Consider the following 22,293-nt stretch of genomic DNA (forward strand, 5'->3'; position numbering starts at 1 on the left):
TGGATCAAACTGAGTGAAAGATTTGGAAGCGTCGAACAAAAAGTATCAAAAAGAAAAAAGAAACACGTAAAAGATACTAGAAGACTGGTCAATAGTGAAGATAGCTGTTGGCTGACAATTAATCTTCTTCACATCTTTCGCAGATTAAAATAATCTACTTTAAGTCATTGGATGCAAACAGAATCTCCCTCGCTTTCTGCCATCTCTCGCACTCATGCTGTCATGCAAACTTAAATTGGGTGCATAACATATATTTCAGTTTCTATTAGCGAAATGCCATCTCTCGCACTCATGCTGTCATGCAAACTTAAATTGGGTGCATAACATATATTTCAGTTTCTATTAGCGAAATATTAGTTTTTGTTGACTATTGTGTCATGTGCATTGGTACATTTGCTAGCTAACAAACGATAACCAACACATAACTGCTCGGATTACGAGAAGACTTTCACCAAGGAAACTACCAAGAAATGTCACTAATTGAGCATCCAGATGTTCATTTCATGCAATTTGAGATTTTTGGCGCCTCACATACTGAAGAATAGGCTCTTCCACCTGTAGACAGCAAAAATGTGACAGGATTGATTTTCAGGATTGCGAAATATAACCAAGTTCCTCTGGAAAAATTGATACATACCATGCTTGCTTTCCTTCTACGCTTATCCTGACTCGATCTGCTACAGATAACTGTCTCAAACTCATTATATTTGTTGGTCCTTTCATATGATTTTCCATTCTCATTTCCAGGTACAAAACTCTCAGTAGAAGCTATGGGCTGCAAAACGTCATATGTTATTAATTATTCCTACAGAATCTTCAGTAAACAACTTTTCAGATTAATGACAATTACGAGTGAATAACCTCAGCTCTGCTTGATGGTGTGTTTTCATGGTCCCTTCTCTTTGAGACAGTCTGATCGCTCAAGGCAGAGCCATTCTGGAATGCATCCGATTTGCCTCTTGTGCGAGTGAGATCTGATCCAATAGAGTGGAGAGCACCGCAAGTGGATAAATCTGTAGGATTGTTTTCTGCGAGTACCAAAGCTGTCTTAGCTTTCATGATATTAATCTTGATTACAAGCATAAAGTAAATTGAGTAAGCACTACGGCAAGTTCTGAATAGTTGGAGTTATTACCTGATTTGTTCATGTCCACATCCTGACCAATGAACATAGTTAAAAAATGAATTAAACTTTTGCGGTGCATAATCTATTGAATCCATATAAACTCATGACTATTACCATGGCATCTTTCTCTAAGACCTTCTTAACCTCAACCAGCTTTTTCTCAGTCAAGTCAGAGTGGATCACACGCTTGCCTGCAATAACAAAAGCAATCCAGCAAATGGTGGTAACTGCTATTTCTATCTTTCTCCTCCTTGCAAAGCCGAAAGTGCAGTTTGTCAGTGAGTACCTAGCCTGCGATTGCTCCTAGCCTCAACAAAGCCATCTTGTGTCATTTTATCTATTAGCTTCTTCACAGTAGTTTGATTTGCCTCTCCTCCTAGTTTGCTTCGCAGATTGCTAATGGTTACATAGTTCATCGGAAGAGCATGATACAAAGCCTGAAACAAGACTGTGTCATTTCAAACTTGCTTTCCAGGAATTAAGTATCAAAATTCAACACAGCTCATAACAGAAATTTTTCAATTAGTGAAATGGAAAACTGTTATATGCACTCCTCTTATAACTTTGAGAACTTCAGTTAACTAAATGAGAATATTAAACCTTTTCTCCTCATTCTATCGATGTTATTCGGATATCTAATCTTTCCAAATCCTTCAGGCAGGATCTCATATATCTCCTCTCTGCTGCTCAAAGTTTTGTTTAAGATCCCAAATCTTATGACTTACTTAAAATTCTTAAAATATATAAATCTATACTAAATCAGCATCCATTGACATAAAAACATGGATCCGCATCTAACAGGACCATTACCTTCCCCTACCATGGTGTCCTCTCAAATCCTCTAGCACCCAGAACACAAAACTAGACTAGCTCCAGGATATCTATTTCAAGTGGTACAGACCTTCATTAATCAGTAATTATATTTCACTTGTTAAATGATCAGGTGAACCACATTGAGCCATTTGATCTTCATCAAATTGAAGTCCAAAGTACTTCTACTTTCTATATCAAGACTACCTTTCTGGACACGCAGTGTCTAAGAACATCAATAACCTTCATTTCACATTTGATAACTACCTGAATCACTTATATTTTTTTCATTTGATGATAATATTGGGAAGTGTCCATTTATAAAAGAAATAGAAACATTCATCTATTTGGGTTATGGTGGGGATTGCATGTCTAGAGCAGCATTTAACTTTGATAAGGTAGATGCACAACATGTAGGAATGAGGAAAATGCAAACTCAATGACAGGACTCTGTACAAAAATGACTTTTGAATGGACCAGTTCCAGAAAGAAGAAAGAAAAGGGGCAAAATGTAGGTGAAGACTTTCAAAATCCATGTGTCTATATATAGATAGATACACAGCGAATAGATGAGAAAGTACTGATAAAAGCAGCTTCAAACACATTTGGAGAAGGATACAGCGCACACACTTAGATATCATCAGGGCAATGGCAAAAATGAAAAGTCTCACCTTCATGTACATGTAATCTTCATCCTTGCCATGCTGCAATTGGCTGCTTTTGGGGTATTGTTGGCCGTCAATTTCTTCTTTCACAATGTCGAACTCATAGTTGAATTTCTACAATTGAGTATTAGTTGAAATAATGGTATACCAGAAAGGATATATTAATGGAGGAAATACATATATAAACTATTAACCAGTCAAGGAAAAGTTAACAAACCGTTTTCTTGTTAATGATGTAACAGTCTGTGCCGACACTTGAAAGTATGCCTTCCTTAACAAGCTTTTCAACAATTTCTGAAATCAAAATGAAAAGAAAAATAAACAGGAAAACCACTTAAATTTGATAGAAAAAGATGCTCTATTCATCTTAGCTTTTTCTTTATGGGTTTTTTGGGTCAAAACTTCAGGAACTGGACAAAGATTATTTGATCAAGGGTCTCCGTTACGAAGCATAGGTTTAGCGCGTCCTCATTAGAGGTCCTTCCATTACCTTCAACCAAGACCTGCAACCAGAACAGAATATTAGGTAAACTGACCAATTATGGGAGAAATAGGCACTTTACATGACCACCAGCACCCGAGTTTTTACCACTGAGATGTCTGGGAAATGAGAGAGAACATCAGTCACTTCAACTCTGTCAAGGTGGTATGAGTTGATCCAGTCCTTTAACCTACCAATTTGTTGTTCATCTTCTGCTGGATCCTGAGTATCATCTGAAAAATCAAATAGCACATAAGAGGTACTTGGAACTATGTCCAGCAGGACTGCAGGAAGTTGGCAGCATTAACAGTACCTTCATCGGCCATATTACCATTATCCTGAGCATCTTGGTTCTCTGTGAAGAGATCATTTCTTAGTTAAACATAATGTGATTCAGAAATACTGAAGTAAGGAAATGTATAAACAAATCCGTCAAGTATAGACATATATATTACCAATTGGCGCAACTATGTATTGGTCATCATCAGAGTGACTGAACTGAAATATATCATCATTTCAAAGATTTTAGTCCGGCAAACAAATTTAAGAGGGTTGTAAGTGCAGTCAAGCTTTACATACAATTGAGGAGAGAAATAATGTTCTACCTCACTATCAGATTCATTGTCATCTCCCGGAAATGAATCAGCTCCCAAGCTCACACTATTATCTTGATCATCGTCATTCTCATCCTCACAGGGATCAAGCACGCTCTTAACCTGTGCAAAAACTACATAATCTGAATTGACTTAACATTAAACTGAAAACAGTTATATCCTTCTCCCTGCAATAACTGCCCCATACCTTCAGAGCTAATACAAAGTGCTTGCTGTTGACATCGCCAACCTCCATTTTCAAAGGACTTTTAGCCCATGGATTAACAGCCTCCTCTTCAGTGCAGCTTTTAAAGAAAGGAGGCTCATAATCAGCAGGCTGCACAACAAGCAATTCTGTTACCAACCTTCATTTGACCAATAAATTAACAAGCCAAGTGACATTTGAGACTAAAATGGTAAGTGTAGAGGAAGTTAGGAAAGGACAAAAAGTTGAGGGAAGGGCATACAGTAACATCGTCATAATAAAGGAGCTTCATCAGTATAGTTCGCTGAAAAAAAGGAAAATTTGATTTTAGAAACAAGATAAATTTTTCAAAATAAATGAAACACGAATAATCAATGACTAATGAAGCCTGTCTTTAAGAATACCATAAATCTTTACCTCTTCTGGCATCTTATCCAAAGTTCTCATCAGCTGAATCAATGTACGGACCATTTTACAAGCAGAACTCCTGAAACAATGCTACTTCTTAACTCACTGGTTCTAGCTATCCAAAATCACTAGCATGAGGTGAAACAATACACAAGAATTTCATGATATCAATATAACTACCTCATCTGATTGGGTGTTATTTCAGTGGTTGAGTTACACTTGAATGTTCCTCCTTTCTTCGTTCCAATGCGATTGATATTCATTGACACTTCTTGGCTGTCAGAGTTTGAGTAACAAAAAGAAACTGCAAGTAGAGGACGAGAAGCATAAGTTATCCTCAAGCTCCAAGATTATAGTTTTAGAAATGATATAAAACTAACATAGAACAGTTATGATTTAGCTTTTTCATTATTTCAAGCCACACTGTTCTGAGATGCTGAACTACTTAGCCTGTGATATCATTAATCAGTCCAATAACATGACGATATAATTAAAGTCCAAACGCAACCAACTTATTTTGTTGTCATACATGCATATTCCTCGATCATTGGTCCATCAATTGTTTCGCACACACAGAACAAGAGTGTTTTAAGATACTTCTTCTGCAATGCATCATAAACACCTACAAGCAACAAAGAAATGTAAAGAACTGAAAGGACAGAATATAAAATTTAACACAAAGTATGGCAGACTAGCCAAAGACCACATGCCTTTTTCCATCCAATCAATCAGTCGACGTGATTCAGCATCCATGGGCATGAGCTTCTTAATTTTCATCTCTGTTTATGATAGAAGCATTCACTGAATTAGCTCAGAGAGCTGAAAGAGACTGTTAACATCACAAGTTTAGCGGAAAAAGCTTACCTAAAGCTGGAACAGATTTATCACTAAAATAATTCTCAGGAAAAAGGCCTCTGACGTAAGTAATGTTGAATAAAGCAATGCGCAGCAGGTTCCTTGTCTGTTTTTTAAAACCAAGAAGGCATAGATGAGTATGTAAATGGCAGCTGACAAAAAGTGACAACTCAAAACCATGAAGGATCAGGAATGTAAAAAGTTTGATTAACTGACCAATAGATCAAGTGACAATTCAAACTGGCAAATTTACCAGAGAGAAAACACAATACAGATTATGACAATTGTAACAGCTGATAAACTCATAAGTTAAAATTCATGGCAGAACTTGTTAACTTTGAATTTACAGCCTAGACTTCTCTAGGATTTTACCCAGACTAGTTTAGTAGTAAAAGGATCACAGTACTACGTAAACTGTTTGTGCGTTCGTAACCGGAAAATGTTAGTGTTGACATTCACCGGAATATTTAAGCTAGAGAAGTTAGCAATCGTTAACCAAAATATCGGGAAATGGTCAATATAGCATAAATAACATAGACTAAGGCAGGTCGATACAATTTCAGAGTATAATACACAGTTTTGATACTAAATGAAGTTAACTTCTCAAATCTGACAAGTTATTTAGATCAGGTTCAATGAACTTTAGCACCAGAAGTTCGCTAACAAAGAGATCTAAAAACAATCTAAAATAACCAAAGCTGAAGATGTAATCAACGCTCAAACTAACTATGATTCCGATCAGTTGCAATTGAATAGCTACTCTAGACTTTATGCTTGCGTGTTCTACTGCTCTTGAGCTAGTTACTCTTCATTAATACCTGTTTAAATATAATATAGCTCAAAGTAAAATTAGGTCACAGAGAACTGAGTTTCTTCCAAATATTTTAGGAACAGATTCAAAATTCAAATATACAGTCGCGCCACCATAATTAATTAGCAGGTGAGAACAAAAACTTCAAAAGGACGAAGTTAAGAGGTAATTTACTAGGAGGAGTGAGTCCTGCTCCGTAATTTCTGATTCCTTCACTTTCTGAGCCACAACCTGTAAAATTTGATAGAAAATTAGAGTGACAGTGTAGAATTAACAAATGAATCAAAGCATAGTTGAACTGAGAAAGCGTTTTCCGAGATGATATCTCTGCTATGCTCACCATTGCTTGCCTGATTTCTGTAGAGAGAACTAAGAATTGATGGAGAGAGAGAGAGATCTGGAGAATTGAGCTGCAGTTTCTCGAAATGCTTTGTGAGAAATGAAAGAAATTGGCGGGTGTGCAGGGGACGTGAGTTTATAAAGGTTTGAAAGCTTGCGCAATGCGGACTGCGTGATATAGTGGCTTAAATAGTAATTTCTGAAAAAGGCAGGGGTAATTGTTTAGCTTATCGTCCTTTTTTTTAAAAAAAAAAAGGTAGGGGTTCTTCGATCTAAAATTTAGGATAAAGGCTTTAAACTCAACAGTTGTTATAAAATAAAAGCAATTTAGTAAAACATGAATAAAAAATGTTGTTATGAAATAAAAGTAATTTAGTAAAATATGAACAAAAAATGGAGATAGAGAGAAGAAAGAGATTTTCTTCTTCAATTGTGTGTATTTTCTTATCTATTACAAGGTCTTTATATAGGCATGAAAAGTGAAGAAAAATATGTCATTGAATATGTCATTAAGCATAGAAATATCTCATTGAATATGTCATTAAGTATTTGAGAAGATCATGGAGGAAGAGTAGACATCCACAATAATTTAATTTTTCTTATAACACTCCCCCTTGGATGTTCATAGATAATGTGCCTCGTTAAAACCTTATTAGGAAAAATACCCTATGGAAAAAAAATTCTAGTGAAGGAAAAAGAGTACACATGTTTAGAAATACGCCTTTTGGTTGCCTCGTTAAAAACCTTGCAAGGAAAACTCAGTGGGACAAAACTTTGTAAGGGAAAAAGAGTACAACGCGTATTAACTCCCCCTGATGAGAGCATCAATTCACATCCTTGAGCCTTCGCATCCCAATCTTGTATACTAGTTTCTTGAAGGTTGACGTCGGTAGAGATTTGGTGAACAGATTAGCCATATTATCACTTGAACAGATCTATTGCACATTGATATCACCATTCTTTTGAAGATCATGTGTGAAAAATAACTTTGATGAAATTTGCTTTGTCCTATCCCCTTTATGAATCCTCCCTTTAATTGGGCTATGCATATTGCATTGTCTTCATACAAAATTGTAGGTAGTTTGTCACACTTCAAACCATATTTGTCTCGAATAAGGTGTATTATATACCTCAACCATACGCATTCTCGACTTGCTTCATGAATAGCAATTATCTCAACATAATTAGATGAAGTAGCCACGATTAATTGATTAGTCGATCGCCAAGATATAGAAGTGCCTCCATATGTAAACACGTAGCTTGTTTGAGATCGAGCCTTGTGTGGGTCATATAAATACCCAGCATCGTCATAACCATCAAGATCGGGACTGCAATCATTGCCATAAAATAATCTCATATCGGTAGTCCCTTTTAGATACCGCAATATGTGTTTGATTCCATTCCAATCTCTCCTTGTAGGAGCAGAGCTATATCTTGTTAAGACATTACCTGAAAAAGTTATGTCAGACCTTGTAATGTTAGAAAGATACATTAGTGCACCAATTGCACTAAGATATGGTACTTCGGGACCAAGAACCTCTTCATTATTTTCATGAGGTCGGAGTGGATGTGCTTTATCCATATAGAATCGCTTTAAAATTATTTTAGTGTATACTGATTGATTGATGGACAAAAATTTCATTTTTCATATTCTCAATTTGTAGACCAACACAAAATTTTGTCTTTCCAAGATCTTTCATTTCAATTTTTTTCTTTAAATAGTCTACTTCTTTAGGAAGCTCTACTGCTTTAGGAAGCTCCCTAGGAGTTCTAATGATATTTAAATCATCAACATGCACGGTGATTATAACAAATTTAGATTCAGATCTTTTTATAAAGCCACAAGGTCAAATTGAATCATTCTTATACCCTTCTTTCAACAGGTACTCACTCACGCGATTATACCACATGCGCCCTAATTGTTTCAATCCGTATAAGAATTTTTGAAGCTTTATTTAATACATTTATTGGAAACTTTAATATGCTTCAGAACAATTTAAATCCTTCAATGATTTCCATTATACGCATATCACGTTTTTCTTGTATTGCCAGATTAAAACCTGAAATGGCGACATCCACCACAGGAGAACATGTCTCTATATAATCAATGCCAGGATATTTACAAATCTTCTTGTGACACAAGTCGTCTTTATGTCTATCAACTGGACCTTTTTTTTATTTTTGCACAAGAACACATTTATACCTCCACTGGCTTTATACTTTCAGGTGTTGGGACTATCCGTCCAATTTTATATTTTTCAGGTAAAATTAATTTTCATTGCGTATTTTTTATTTGGCCAATCATTTATCTGTCCAAATTTCATGATAGATTTGAGCTCAAGATCCTCGTCAATATTAATAATATTGAGCGCTACATTATATTAACAATATCGTCGACGATCATTTTTTTTTATCGGTTCTACTATTACCCAATAAAGACATAACTTATTGAGATCTCTTTATCTTATTATTTTCAGGTACCTGAGCCTCTCCCATGAGGTCTTATGAAGTGCTATGTCGTGGTGCTCTTCTAGAGTACTTGCCTCCTTATTATGACCATCTTGAACATTTGAACCGATTACTCTATTATGCTTCATGCATGCCATAGACTCTATTCATTATGAACTTTATTTTATTTGGAGCATTAGCAGCTGAATATGATATTTAGTTTTGGGTCAGCAAATACGCCTGGTAATATTTTGCAAATGAATTATCACTTGAACTTCAAGTTCACATTTTCTCGTACGAGGATCTAGATGTACTCATAATAATTCATTACATGCATTACTTTTTCAGCTGCCTATTTTCTCCCCCTATTGTTGGGATCACCAACACCATATCCCTAGCCTTATTTGGGGATCCATCTTTGTGCATTGTGCTGGAATAATTAAATCATATAGCACATTCATATTTCTAGATGGAAATTATTCGGTTCTTGACCCCGAACCGATTGTGATAGGGAGAACTTATCATAACTTGGCTAGATGCGTACAAGTGCTGTTGTATATTAAATAATACATCACATACCAAATTTTATTTTGGCAGTTTTGTTCTCATAACCAATGGTTTAGATATAATTGGAAGCATACAATTTCTGCTAAACCAACTTGGATTTAAACCAGTATTATCAAGATAAATCATCATAATTTATATTCTAGAACTGTTCTCTAATAATTTGAGCAATCAATCATACAAAAGCCAAACTGCAATTTGATAACAAATGCACATGTGACCATAGAATAGATGCATCTATTAAAATCATATAATAGTAAACGGTCCACATGAAAGGTGACTGGGCCCATATATTTATCATCTTTTATTCATTCCAGAAATCAAGGGATTCAATCCCAACTTTAACTGGTATATCATGAGAATAAGCAGCACAAGAGAATTCTTGAAGAATCTTATATTTTTTCAATATATGCCAATGTAATTCTCAATTAATTTTTTCGCATCATAATTGAACCGAGATGGTCAACCGGTCATGCCAACTAATATTTATTTCAGTAAACCTCTAGTTTACTTGTGGCTTGTGATTGAATCATCATGCTTATACTTGTGTAGTACAAATAAAAAAAAAGTCAGGTAACCTTTCATATTTACCCGATATGATTATAGTAATATAAAGATATTCAATCTTCTTTTTATTTATAGTCTCAATATGCCAACCACTTTGGCTAATATATTTGTAAATCAGGATGTTTATTTTAAGACTTACTACAATATTAATGTCACGAACAATTTTATTCATCCGGGTAGTAAAAAATTAGTTCTCTCAGAGCTCTTAACTGCTTTTGTACTACAAGATCTTTTGTCACACCATCCATATAATGAATGTCTCCTTCACAAAGAGAATCATATCATAATAATTAATTGTCATGTTCAAAATCATCATAACCAAAATAATTTCTTACTTTAATTTTGCTTTTAATAACTTTCATAAGGTTTGATAAAATATTTTTGGCGTATCACATGTATGCGACCAATGATATATTTATGTAACTACACAGTAATATTCATTATCTTTCTTTCTCTCAAACCTCCCTTAGAGGTGAGTTGTAGTATTTATCCAACCATGCACAAGTATATTATTATGTATAATCTTTATCACATATATATTTTCACATTCACTTTCAGGAATGAGTATGCAATCTCAATGTTTATCACAAGTCACATTCTCTTCAAAGAATTTCTCCCTTTTTATAATTACCATAGTGATAACTATTATTATTTTGGCCTTTCGCTCGCTCACATTCATTGGTCAACCACTTGTCTTTATTTAGACTTATCATGTACTGCTATCACATTCACTTCAAGAATGGAGCAAATCAAGTGGGACAAGCTTCATGCTTTTTCATGAAAAATATATTATTTTTCTTTAGTTATTATTATTATTATCAATATGGTGCATTAGGACTTAAACCCAATACCTTATTCATATAAAGGTATGCTAGGCCATAATGCGTTGGAACTTGAATCCAACGTCTTTTCATCAACATAGTGTGTTGGGACTTGAACACGTCGTCTTACCCTCAATCTTTGGCATAATAGGCCAAAATTCACTAGGACTTGCACTCGAGCCTCTAAAATATTATTACTTCACAATTATAGGCATAAGTAAATTAACTTTCAAGAAGACTTATATAACTATTTCAATCTTGAAACAGTTCCTCTGCAACAAAAATGTTAGTTAGGATATATGCCATTTTTTTTAAATGATACAATCACTTTTACATTTTAATAAATTAATTAGGAAAAAGATGCAGATAACCTATAACTACTTATATTTCAAAGACTATAAGAACTTCACCAAAAAAATTCAATACGGAGGAATGAGCCTTATGTTTCCAGCAAAAATATTTAAGGCTTAATGCATAACCGTGACTATTATAAATTATAACTATAATGAGTTTATATTGATTGTATATTCGAATGCCAAATTTGCAAGGTACCGTAAAATCGCCTACATATTTGATAATTTTGCTTTCAATGAAATACATCATGTGATGGTAAAAATATTATTACTAAATTACCTTAATAATTATCTAACATAGTATGTAAACGGTCAGAACATATATATACGTTGGAATATTAATTTTATCCTATAAGAGATGTAGCAAAGAAAGACATACCTTTCCAATTCTTTATTTCACTGGATACAATTGAAAAAAATATTTTAACTAAACACTGCATATAAAGTTAATGCAAAGATATGAAAGTATGAATGGGTTTAGATGGATGTAAAACTTATCTTTGTATTATCATCCAAGACATTTTTCATTGTACTTGATCTTATTGTCTGCTTATAATTTATATAGTCTTGACGTAGAAGATCATGAAATGAGCAATTCGTGCTGATAACATGTTATAAAATAAAAGCAATTTAGAAAAATATGAATAAGAAATGTTGTTATGAAATAAAAGCAATTTAGTAAAATATGAACAATAAATGGAGATAGAGAGAAGGAAGAGATTTTCTTCTTCAATTGTGTGTATTTTCTTATCTATTACAAGGCCTTTATATAGGCATGAAAAGTGAAGAAAAATATGTCATTGAATATGTCATTAAGCATAGAAATATGTCATTGAATATGTCATTAAGCATTTGAGAAGATCATGGAGGAAGAGTAGACATCCACCATAATTTGATTTTTCTTATAACAGTCGTTACTTTTTTTCTTAATCATAGTTAATTTATGTGAAAGCAAATAAATTTATCAAAGTAACTTATTTATTCAATATCCAGGAATACACTAATGGTTCGGGTTTGGATATTGGAAAAAACTTACCGGCATCGGGCGTTTATATAAAGTCTATTTAAGTTAACCATGAAAGATAAGAAAAAAGTTTATTAGGAGTTCTAAGTCTATTAAATGTTTTAATTTTAATAAACAAAAAATTTAAAGAAGGAGATTTGGGTGCCCTACTGTTTGATACTTCATTTGCTTTCTAACGGTACAATTCATTCTTTTCGATTTATTTAACGTTTCGTTAAGAACTTAGCGGAAATAGCTAAGATATTAAGTAAGTAGTATTATTTTGATACTATTATTTAAGATTACGTGCTAAATAAATGGGATTAAAAACTTAGTTATAGTTAAGTAAGGTGACAAGTGTTATTCATTTATTGGCTTGGTGTAAACACTCGGTGATGGTAAGTTTTTACCTCGGATATTCTTGAATTTATTATTCTATTATCAGAAATAAAACAATCAAGAAGTGTATTGAAACTTATTATGAAAATATACGAACGAACATTTAAAGAAAAGAGATAGATCATAACGTTTCAGGCGCAAAATTTTATTGAGAGGTGTTTCGTCCAACAAGTGTCTGAGGCATTCTACCTTAGTGCTAAGGCGTACAGCGCACTCTGTTGAAACTAAATAAATTAACGTCTTAATTAACCAATAATCTATGATCTAAATGTTTGGAGACTTGCCAGGAAAGTTGAACCGAGAAAACTACTTTAACTTATTAGTGAAATATGTTCAGTTCTATTTTTTCGATTTTTTTTTCAGATCAGAATTTGAATTCCTAGTCCTTTTATGGCTAAACCTGATATAAGTCTTTGGCATTAATGTCCTTAACCTGCTTTCGATCTCCAGTTGCTACTGATATACGATATTTTCAGTCAAGCAGGGATGCTGAGTTTCTATGCCTAACCCCCACCATGGTTCTTTTGTTTAAAAAATAAAGAACTAAAAATGAATTAGCACTTAATTAGTTCGCAACGCACCCATAGTATATATTATACTAATGGGTGTGTTGCGAACTAAATCGAGTACAAGTGCAAATTTGCTTCCACGTCTCACTAAATCAAGAACCGCAATTATCTCAAAGAAATGGTTAATTCAAATGAAATAAAAAGCTTTTTGTACAAGGTACAAATTGAAAATTTTCTTTATCTGATACAAATTGACCAAGGACCAATTCCCTTTTAATATAGGAGTACTAACTTAGATTAATATAGAATTGTGAAGGTAGACCGCATCTGCCCTTCAACACCTGATGTGTCTAGCTAAGAATTTCATTAGCCACAAATAAATTGATCAGTTCTGGGAGAAGAAACAATGGCATGAAATAGTTGCACTCCTTTCTGATGGTTTACCTTTGCACTTTGCAGCTTCTTGTGAAGGACTCTTCAAAGAGGCTCTCTCTTCAAAAGATCATGGAGCACCCTCAGATAATTAAGAATGCCGATCTCGAGTGGCATGTGAAAATGTCACCTTGAGCTGGTTCTCGCTAGATCGGCATTCTTAGTTATCCAAGGGCGTTCCATGATCTTTTGAAAAGAGAGCCTTTTTGAAGAGTCCTTCTCAAGAAGCTGCAAAGTGCAAAGGTAAACCATCAGAAAGGAATGCAACTATTATTGCATGACATTGTTTCTTCTTACAGAACTAAAGCATAGACAAGTAATAATCAATTTACCTGGCTAACGAGATTCTTAGCTTCAGCATAAATATCAAGAGTTGAAGGGAAATTGAGGTCTACCTTCATAATCCTATATTACTCTTTAGTACATCTTGATTTTCAAGTAACAATTACAAGATGACGGAAGCCCAGTCTAGTGAAAGTAGAAGATCCTACAATGTTATTCATCTTCTGGTGTTTCAGCTCTTTTTCCTATTAGATGTGATAATCATCTCGAGTGGTATGTGAAAATGTCACTTTGAGCAAGTTCCCGCTAGATCGACATTCTTAGTTATCCAAGGGTGCTCTATGATTTTTTGAAGAGAGAGCCTTTTTGAAGACTCCTTCACAAGAAGCTGCAAAGGGCAAAGGTAAACCATCAGAAAGAAGGAGTGCAGCTATTGCATGCCATTGTTTCTTCTTACAGGAATAAAACATAGACAAGTACTAATCAATTAACCTGGCTAATGAGATTCTTAGCTTCAGCAGACACATCAGGTGTTGAAGGGAAGCTGAGGTCTACCTTCATAATTCTATATTACTCTATGTTAGTGTATCTTGAATTTTCAGTAACAATTACAAGATGACAAAGCAGAACAATCCTTACCTTTTGAATGTGTCGGTCTGTTTTTCGGCCTCAAATGGAGGCACACCATATAAAAACTCATAGCAAAGGATCCCCAGCGTCCAATTGTCAACTGCATAATCATGAGCTTTGTTCTCCACCATTTCTGGTGCTAGATAATCCAGAGTTCCGCACATTGTATGTCTCTTGCTTCTAGATTGTACAGACCACCCAAAGTCTGCAATCTTCAAGTGGCCCTATATTTCATGTGATAATCTCATTAATATTTTTCTCTTGCTATATTGGTTTTATCTGCAGTTGTTGGACAATTGAATCCAGTTTTAGTTGGGACGCCCATAAAACAACTTTTCAATATGTTAGCTAGACCATCCCAAACGCTCCATTATGTATAGTCTTATTAGAATACACCTAGAGAATACTTTCTTGGTCCTGACTGTCATTATCTTAGTTGACTATTCATTTGAAACAACTATTATAGTAGACATGTTCTTTTTCTTTTTTTCCCTTTGAATGGGCTAAAATACGTCAAACAAAATGAGATAGATGTAGTAAACTTAGAAGATGTTCCAAGCTCCAGATTGTCAGAATGTCGAATCAATGTAGAACTGAAGGTCACACATTGACAACTATAGCCGAAAACCATACGTAATAAAGAAGCAGAGGTCACTATTTTACTTGAGCCTAGTTGTGCAGCTATATGAGGTGCTATCAAAAGAATTCTATATATAATGGTAGCCAGATAGCATAGAAAAGAAAATTATGGCTTTTGGTACGTAATCCTACAAGCGCCATTTCCTGCCTTGTCGATTAAGTGAAAATACAACCACAAAAAGATGGGCAATGACATATTGGAAACGAGACTGAACAGAAGAAGAGCTTCTGAAGATAGGCGATGACATATTGAAATAAGTGCTTCAAAAGGACTTCTCTTGTAATTAACTCAAACCAAAAATCCATATAATTTGATGGTATAATGCTGCAAGAAACATGATAAAGGCTATGCTTTTTCTACAGGCCGATCTTCAGCTAGAAAGCATTACAAATGGTATTCTAAGATGTAATTGTATGTGCATCTCTAGCAAAGTGTTTAGGTTTAAACCATTGGAAAAAGTTAGGAGGCCTAATTGTTAACGCAGTTGCAAGAAACAACTCAACAAAATGACAGTAAGCTATCTACATGCCAATCTCCATCTTTAGAATTCGGCAACTAAAGGCATCCTGAGATGTAAGCAAAGAATTTAGGATTAACAAGAGAGAACACTGAGAACTTCCTTGTATCCAACTATTGTCTCAAAACAACTATAGGTAACTAAAGAAGATTTGTACTTTGCTCCTCAAAAATTGATTTGTATTTCACTGTTGCCAAATGAAAGGTGGACTGTTCAAACTCTTTTCTCCAGTAAAAACACAAATATAACTTTCAAATTAGCCATGTATAACATTTTCTTTTTCTTTCTCTAGGAAATGGTGTTAACAAAACTTGCACCCGTGGCAAAGGAAGACCGTTAGTTATCAAGATATTACCTCACGATCAAGTAACAAGTTTTCTGGCTTTATGTCCCTGTGAATGACATGCTTCTCATGACAATACGCCAGTGCTTGTGTGAGACTTGCAATATACTACACGAAAACCAATCAAAGTATCAAAAGTCATAGACCTAACCTAAAGAAACAAGAAAGAAGTCGACAACTAACAATAACATTTACAGAAATGTAATTATGTGTTCGACTATTATAAAAATGATTTTCAAATAGATGTGGAGTCACAAAACGACGAGTGTGAAAAATTAATTTTAATTCACTGTTCAACATTAACCTCAGAGGAAATAACATAAGCAAGGCACAGAAAAGAAAAAACATAAATTGATACGAAAGTCAACCTAAAACTGTGCCATCTTTCAAGGAACTACTAGAAGTTCATATGGTCATACCTTACATGGCATAAAACAGACAAGGAAAGCACTGAAATGCGAATCTCTATCCTCTTTGTTTGGGTTAGGAGGAGAGTGAATCAGTTCTTATTGAAACAACTTATAGCTCACATTTAAACAACAAAACTACGCCTCGATCCCAAGCTAATTAGGGCAGCAATATGAATCCCAGCTTTCCATTTCCAACCATTTGGACTCGTCTCATTCCACAACAATAGCAACAACAAATACGCCTCAGTCCCAAACAAGTTAAGGTCAACTATATGAATCCTCACCAACAACGTTATTCCAGTTAAAGTTTTAAACTCATTTCTTACCAATATTATGTAGCACAAATAAAAGGTATTAGAAGTTCTGTATAATTTGTAAACGTATAATTCTCTGAAATGCTAAACTAATCCTAGAAAGCATAGGACCTACAATAAAGTGCTAATATCTAAAACATATTCTCAGCTACTATATATCGCCTAATTCCAATATTCAGTAATCTGGAGTTCTCTAACACTAAAGATTATGAATATATGCTTATGCCAAATTAAATAAAGTATAGAAATAAATCATAAGACAGCAAACAAAATGTGTGGTTTTTTGTCCAAATTCTATGAATAGGATAAGACATACCGTGGCAGCCTGTTTCTCAGGCAGGCGACCAGTCTTCCTGAGCTCCCTGTAGAGCTCACCGCGGTGAGCGTACTCCAAAATCAAGTAAATCCGCTCCTCGTCATGGAACCAGCCATATAGCCTCAGTACATTCGGGTGGCGAAGACTTGTTTGAATCTCCATTTCCCTTCTAAGTTGGTGATGCAACCTGTATTTCTCTATTTGCTCCTTGAATATCACCTTCAATGCCACTATAAACCCACTCTGCTATGCAAAATTCAAGTTCACCAAAACCCGCTACTCTTTACTAACGAAACAATAATTCACATATGTATAAACGAGTATATAGAAAATATAAATATAAATTCAAATTACCTTGATTTCTCGGGCGAGGTATACACGGCCGAATTTGCCTTTGCCGAGGGGTTTCCCGATCTCGAAATCCTGGAGGGACCATTGCTTACTGGGAGTTTTTGGTGGTTGTTTTGTGGGTTTCGGAGGGTGAATTTGAATTTTGGTAGCCATCTTTGCAAGTGCTTAGGGAAGACGGGATCTGTAATTCAATTTAATATGCGGAGGGAAATAGGGATTTCAAATTTGCAACTGTTGCCGCGCTGCTAAGGCGAATCGGGTACGACCCATTTCGTTTTCGGGCTGAGCTGAGTTATGTTAGTTACTCACATCCATTTTTCTTTCTTTTCTTTTATTTCCAAATCTTCTTTGACTGATTTTCTCAAATAGCCATTTTTACGCTACTCTTTCTATTTTGTCTCTTCGAAAGAAAATTTGCATATATATATATATATATATATATATATATATATATATATATATAGGATCTTGTTAGCTTCCTCCCAAAAAATTGCTTTCATCATACTTTCATCTTAAGTCTATAATCAAACATTTAGAATGCATTAGCTAATTCAAAATTAATTACGCAATTAGCTTATTGAAAAAACATATGCAAGTTCGGGTCGTACTTATCATAATCCGAAATGCCAAAGCGAAAATGAAAATGACAAGCTTAGACATGATGTAGTCACTTGAGAAATAGGAACCATTTATTGCAAGATCAGTTTCTGCATTTAAATATGTTATAACTTTCAGGAAAGATACAAAAATTTATAATAATCACTTAAAAGATCTATTTTTGAATAAGACCTTCAGCACTATTTGCCATTAGTACAAGATCTAATTGTTTCCTGCTCCTGTCTAATAATTCAGGTGTGGTCTTGCCACCAAATGCACTCTGACAGTCATTCACAAATTTGGGACACTTGAAAAGTGAATTTTCTAAGGCATTAAAATTTTTATTGGCTAATGATTGAGTAGCGCTTTGGAGCTCAGTTATCAAGAATCCATAGCCACTATCACAAATAGCAAATAAGTTTTGGATTTCTTTGTCTTTTGAATTTGCTTTTGATGTCTCTATGAAGATACGATTGTTGGTAGCATGTTGTAATGATTGGCTAATAGCAACTTGTGTTACTACAGTAGGAGTATATGGATGAGATGGTATATTTTGTCTGAAAGTATTTAAGCAGAAGGTAGAATCTTGCACTTGTCTACATATATTCATTATCAATGCCTGGTCAGCAGCGTCGTCACACAAAGAGGTTTGGAAGTAGAAAATGTTTGCAACAAGCACTAGAAGAAGGAAATACAAAGCAAAAGAAGAAGCCATTTTCTCTAATAGTTTCAGTGTGAATTTTTTAAGTGAAAGCAAGTGGGCATATAAAGGCATGCCATGTAAAGCAAAATAGGAATGAGCTAAAATGTCCAATTTTGTATCTCTATCATCTACTGCAAGTATCTATAGCATGTATAGAAATGATGTTAATTTTTTTCCTTCCGTGCATCATAGTTGTAAATAAATTAACTAAAAGGTGGATGGTACCTTTGGTAATATTTCTACCTGATTAGTTAAGAGAAACGGGGTGCAATCTGCAATATTAGATCATAATGTTGATGCTAAGTTGATATATAGTAATTACTTTAATATTTTTCACTAGTGCATGCAATGGAAGATGTGTTAGATTTTCTTATCACCTTATTTCAATTACTATGTGAATGTAATTAAATGAACTTCACTTAATATAATATTTCCATGTGCAGATATTGTACAAGGTAAATATTTACTCCAATATGCATCAACTTGCAGTATATTTACCGAAAAACGTATGAAGATAGTTTTACATGAAAAGATATATGCATGTTGGAATCGTACTTACTATAATCCTAATATACTTTTATACATGCATTTTTTTTTTGCATTGAGCTCTTTCATCATATAATCGTAAGAAAACGCATTATGCATCATGTCATACACAGAATCTTAACCATTGCCAAATATGACACCTCTTCATTATGGGAATTTGGTCACGAGTACTCTAAAAAACTTGTAGTCCTTGCAATTTAGTTTTCAACGATTAAAGCCAGATTTTATTGGAACACAGGGCTAACGGAAAATATTATCTCAATTCTGAAAAACAGATACATAAAATATCTAGTTTGATAGGACAACGAGTTCACGTACACGGGTAAATCCGCCCCTGATCCTAGCTTGGTCAATGTGATTTTTTTCACAGGACTTAGCTAGCAATGTAAATTGAACCTCGTGCCTATTTGATTTATTGATTTAATTCTTTTCTTTTGATGCTAGGGTGATTGAGTATTACATTAATGACTGTATATATAAACAACCTTTTTAACTTATCAATAAATTTCATGTTGACACATCAAATGAAACGGTGACTTATTTACATCTGCTAGCCAAAAAAATGTATAAAATTTGTATAATTTTTATATGTAACATACAACAATAACAACAACAACAACAACAACAACAATAACGACCCAGTGAAATCCCACTAGTGGGGTCTAGGGAGGGTAATATGTATGCAGACCTTACCCCTACCCCGAGAGAGTAGAGAGGTTGTTTCCGAAAGACCCTCGACTCAAAAGGACGAAAAGAGACAATATCAGTATCACCAATAGAAATCATAGGAAAAATAACATCATGGAAATGAGAAAGTAGATGCAAAGCAAACGCGATAGACAGTACATAGACCCGGCACTATAGTAAACAAATGAGTAGTAAAACACAACATTGCCACTAGCTAACATCGACAAAAACCCTACCAGACTAGCCTCACAAAGGTATAAAGTAAGAGAGACTCAACTAACTCCTAACCTACAACCCTAATACCCGACCTCCAAAACTTCCTATCAAGAGCCATGTCCTCAAAAATCTGAAGCCTCGTCATGTCCTGCCTGATCACCTCTCCCAATACTTCTTAGGCCGTCCTCTACCTCTTCTCGTGCCCTCCAAAGCCAGCCGCTCACACCTCCTTACCGGAGTATCTAGGCTTCTCCTTTATACGTGCCCGAACCATCTGAGCCTCGCTTCCCGCATCTTGTCATCAATGGGAGCCACGCTCACCTTCTCCTGAATATCTTCATTCCTAATCTTATCTATCCTAGTGTGACCGCACATCCACCTCAACATCCTCATTTCTGATACTTTCATCTTCTGGATATGTGAGTTCTTTACATGCCAACACTCAACCCCATACATCATGGCCGGTCTAACCATCGATTTGTAAAACTTACCTTTGAGTATCGGTGACACTCTCTTATCACACAAGACTCCATATGCTAACATCCATTTCATCCACCTCACCCCAATACGGTGTGTGACATCCTCGTCAATCTCCCCTCCCCTCTCGATAAAAATTGATCTCGTTCAATTTCACTCCTCTATTTGAGGATATGAAAACAGTTGATACAATAATAATACCCAATAGAGTCGGGGTTGAATTCCACAGGGAGCTATGTGAATGGGTGTTGATAGTATATATTTTAGCGCGTGAGTTTGTATATCTTAATTTGCATTTCCACAATATTGGGTTTTGTTTGGAAATCTAAGTTAGACTACAGTTGCGATTTTAAGAATGAAACTAGGAAATTATTTTTGATTTTTTTTCAAATGATAAAAAGGCCTAGGGCTATGACCTTCACCTAGGTGTTCGCTTAATGGGTTGTAAACTTTAAAACTTATTTTATTGGTCGGGGTGTATTATAGCTATCAACACTTAAGTACCCACTCAATACCTCTCGGTCAGAGAGTGATTTTGCCCGATTTGACTTTCTCAAGTCCAAATGATTATTGAACAAAGCAGTTGATAATAAGCTCAAGTCGGGTTTCACTATCTCTAGGTTTAACCCTTTAATTGGGCTTATCAATCTCTCGATTGACCCAATTTCTTGCTAGCCAAGTTTTCCTAGACTAAGTATATATTTCTCAACTAGAGACCAAGTCAAATAGGTATGAAATAATATTTGCAACCATTAGTTTTTCAAATAAAAGAAAGAACAAGGCTAGATAATCAACACCCAACCGTATACAAACAATAAATCAAACACCCATTAAGTTTACACACTAGGGTTGGGTCACAACCCTAGTAAAAATCTAGCTACCCATGCTTAAATTAGAAGAAAAAGAAGAAGAAGTGATAATTAAACCCATATTAATAATTAAAATGATGAAAATAATATTCAAAAAGCTCAAAATAGCTAAAACTACTAAAACGAGCAAAAGAAAACGTCTAGAGTGGCTGCTGATGTCAAAAGTTAACCTAAAAAGGTGAAACTCTTCTATTTATACAGTGCTGGAATTTTTGGACAAAAATACCCTTTCGGAGGTTCTGCGGCCGCACAATTCCATGTGCGGTCCGCACTTTGCTTCAGCCTGACAGGAATAGAAACCTACGGCCGCATAATTCTGAACTGTGGCCGCATTTCTCTCTTTCTGCGGTCCGCGCATTTTTGAGTGCGGACCGCAAAAATGTGACTACGGCCGAATAGTTGTTCTTCTGCGGCCGCACAATAATTGTGCGGTCCGCACTTCTGTTGAACTTGAGATGCAAGTTCTCTCAACTTTTGCTCTTGCCCAGACCGCACTTTGCACTTGTCTCTGATAGGAGTTTCTTCATAATCCGCGGTCCGCACTTCTGAGCTTCTATGCCTGTTTGTGTCCTTGAGTTCAGATCACTCCTTCTTGAGTTGGATTTCATCTTGGGGGCTCATTTTTTACTATTCCTGCAATTAAGCATATTTCATCAGTTTTCGGGAACACAATTAAACGTTGTTGGACTAAAACGAAAGCAAAAAGGTGCTAATAAGTAGTCAAAATCCCCACTTATTAACTCCCCCAAACTTAAGCTTTTGCTTGTCCTCAAGCAAATAAGTTAATTCCCACCTCCACAAGTTAAGAGCTATTCCAGCTAATCAAAGATGCATCAATCACGCATCAATTTGGACCAATAATTACCCACAACACTTATGAATTATTAACAAGGCAATGGGTTGAATATTTAAGCACAAATAGTTCTAACGTGACACTTGAGCATCAAGAGTTGACTTCATTCATCAAGGAAGCTCGCTCTTTCATGTAGGTCATTGTGGATCCTAA

The 22,293-nt window shown here is 35.0% G+C and overlaps 3 protein-coding genes across 4 annotated transcripts; all 3 read right to left on the reverse strand.

Annotated features, from left to right (window-relative positions):
- Nucleotides 1–92: 92 nt before the first annotated feature.
- Nucleotides 93–6,429, reverse strand: LOC107762095 (meiosis-specific protein ASY1-like). The gene is made up of 22 exons (XM_075252605.1): nt 6,295–6,429; nt 6,129–6,185; nt 5,153–5,249; nt 4,999–5,067; nt 4,818–4,910; nt 4,469–4,592; nt 4,298–4,367; nt 4,143–4,184; nt 3,884–4,012; nt 3,688–3,798; nt 3,538–3,580; nt 3,396–3,437; nt 3,191–3,315; nt 3,005–3,104; nt 2,819–2,934; nt 2,608–2,715; nt 1,413–1,563; nt 1,241–1,317; nt 1,136–1,157; nt 862–1,028; nt 638–775; nt 93–555 (listed from the first exon to the last, which is right to left on the reverse strand). The coding sequence occupies exons 1-22, from the start codon at nt 6,295–6,297 to the stop codon at nt 502–504; spliced, it is 1,938 nt and encodes a 645-aa protein (XP_075108706.1). The 5' UTR covers nt 6,298–6,429; the 3' UTR covers nt 93–501.
- A 6,672-nt stretch (nt 6,430–13,101) lies between these two features.
- LOC107762093 (serine/threonine-protein kinase Aurora-3-like) lies at nt 13,102–17,489 on the reverse strand. 2 transcript variants are annotated; one of them, XM_016580418.2, is made up of 6 exons: nt 17,196–17,489; nt 16,842–17,084; nt 15,814–15,909; nt 14,311–14,525; nt 14,164–14,236; nt 13,102–14,059 (listed from the first exon to the last, which is right to left on the reverse strand). In XM_016580418.2, exons 1-6 carry the CDS (start codon nt 17,343–17,345, stop codon nt 13,958–13,960), a joined length of 879 nt encoding a protein of 292 aa, XP_016435904.1. In that variant the 5' UTR covers nt 17,346–17,489; the 3' UTR covers nt 13,102–13,957. The 2 variants fall into 2 exon arrangements, with proteins under 2 accessions (XP_016435904.1, XP_075107318.1); XM_075251217.1 differs by lacking the exon at nt 14,164–14,236.
- Nucleotides 17,490–17,964: 475 nt separating this feature from the next.
- On the reverse strand, nt 17,965–18,504 carry LOC107762092 (uncharacterized). Its single transcript, XM_016580417.1, has one exon. It carries the CDS (start codon nt 18,502–18,504, stop codon nt 17,965–17,967), a length of 540 nt encoding a protein of 179 aa, XP_016435903.1.
- Between the last annotated feature and the right edge of the window lie 3,789 nt (nt 18,505–22,293).

Source organism: Nicotiana tabacum, chromosome 4 (assembly GCF_000715075.1).
Source record: "Nicotiana tabacum cultivar K326 chromosome 4, ASM71507v2, whole genome shotgun sequence".
NCBI lineage: Eukaryota > Viridiplantae > Streptophyta > Magnoliopsida > Solanales > Solanaceae > Nicotiana > Nicotiana tabacum.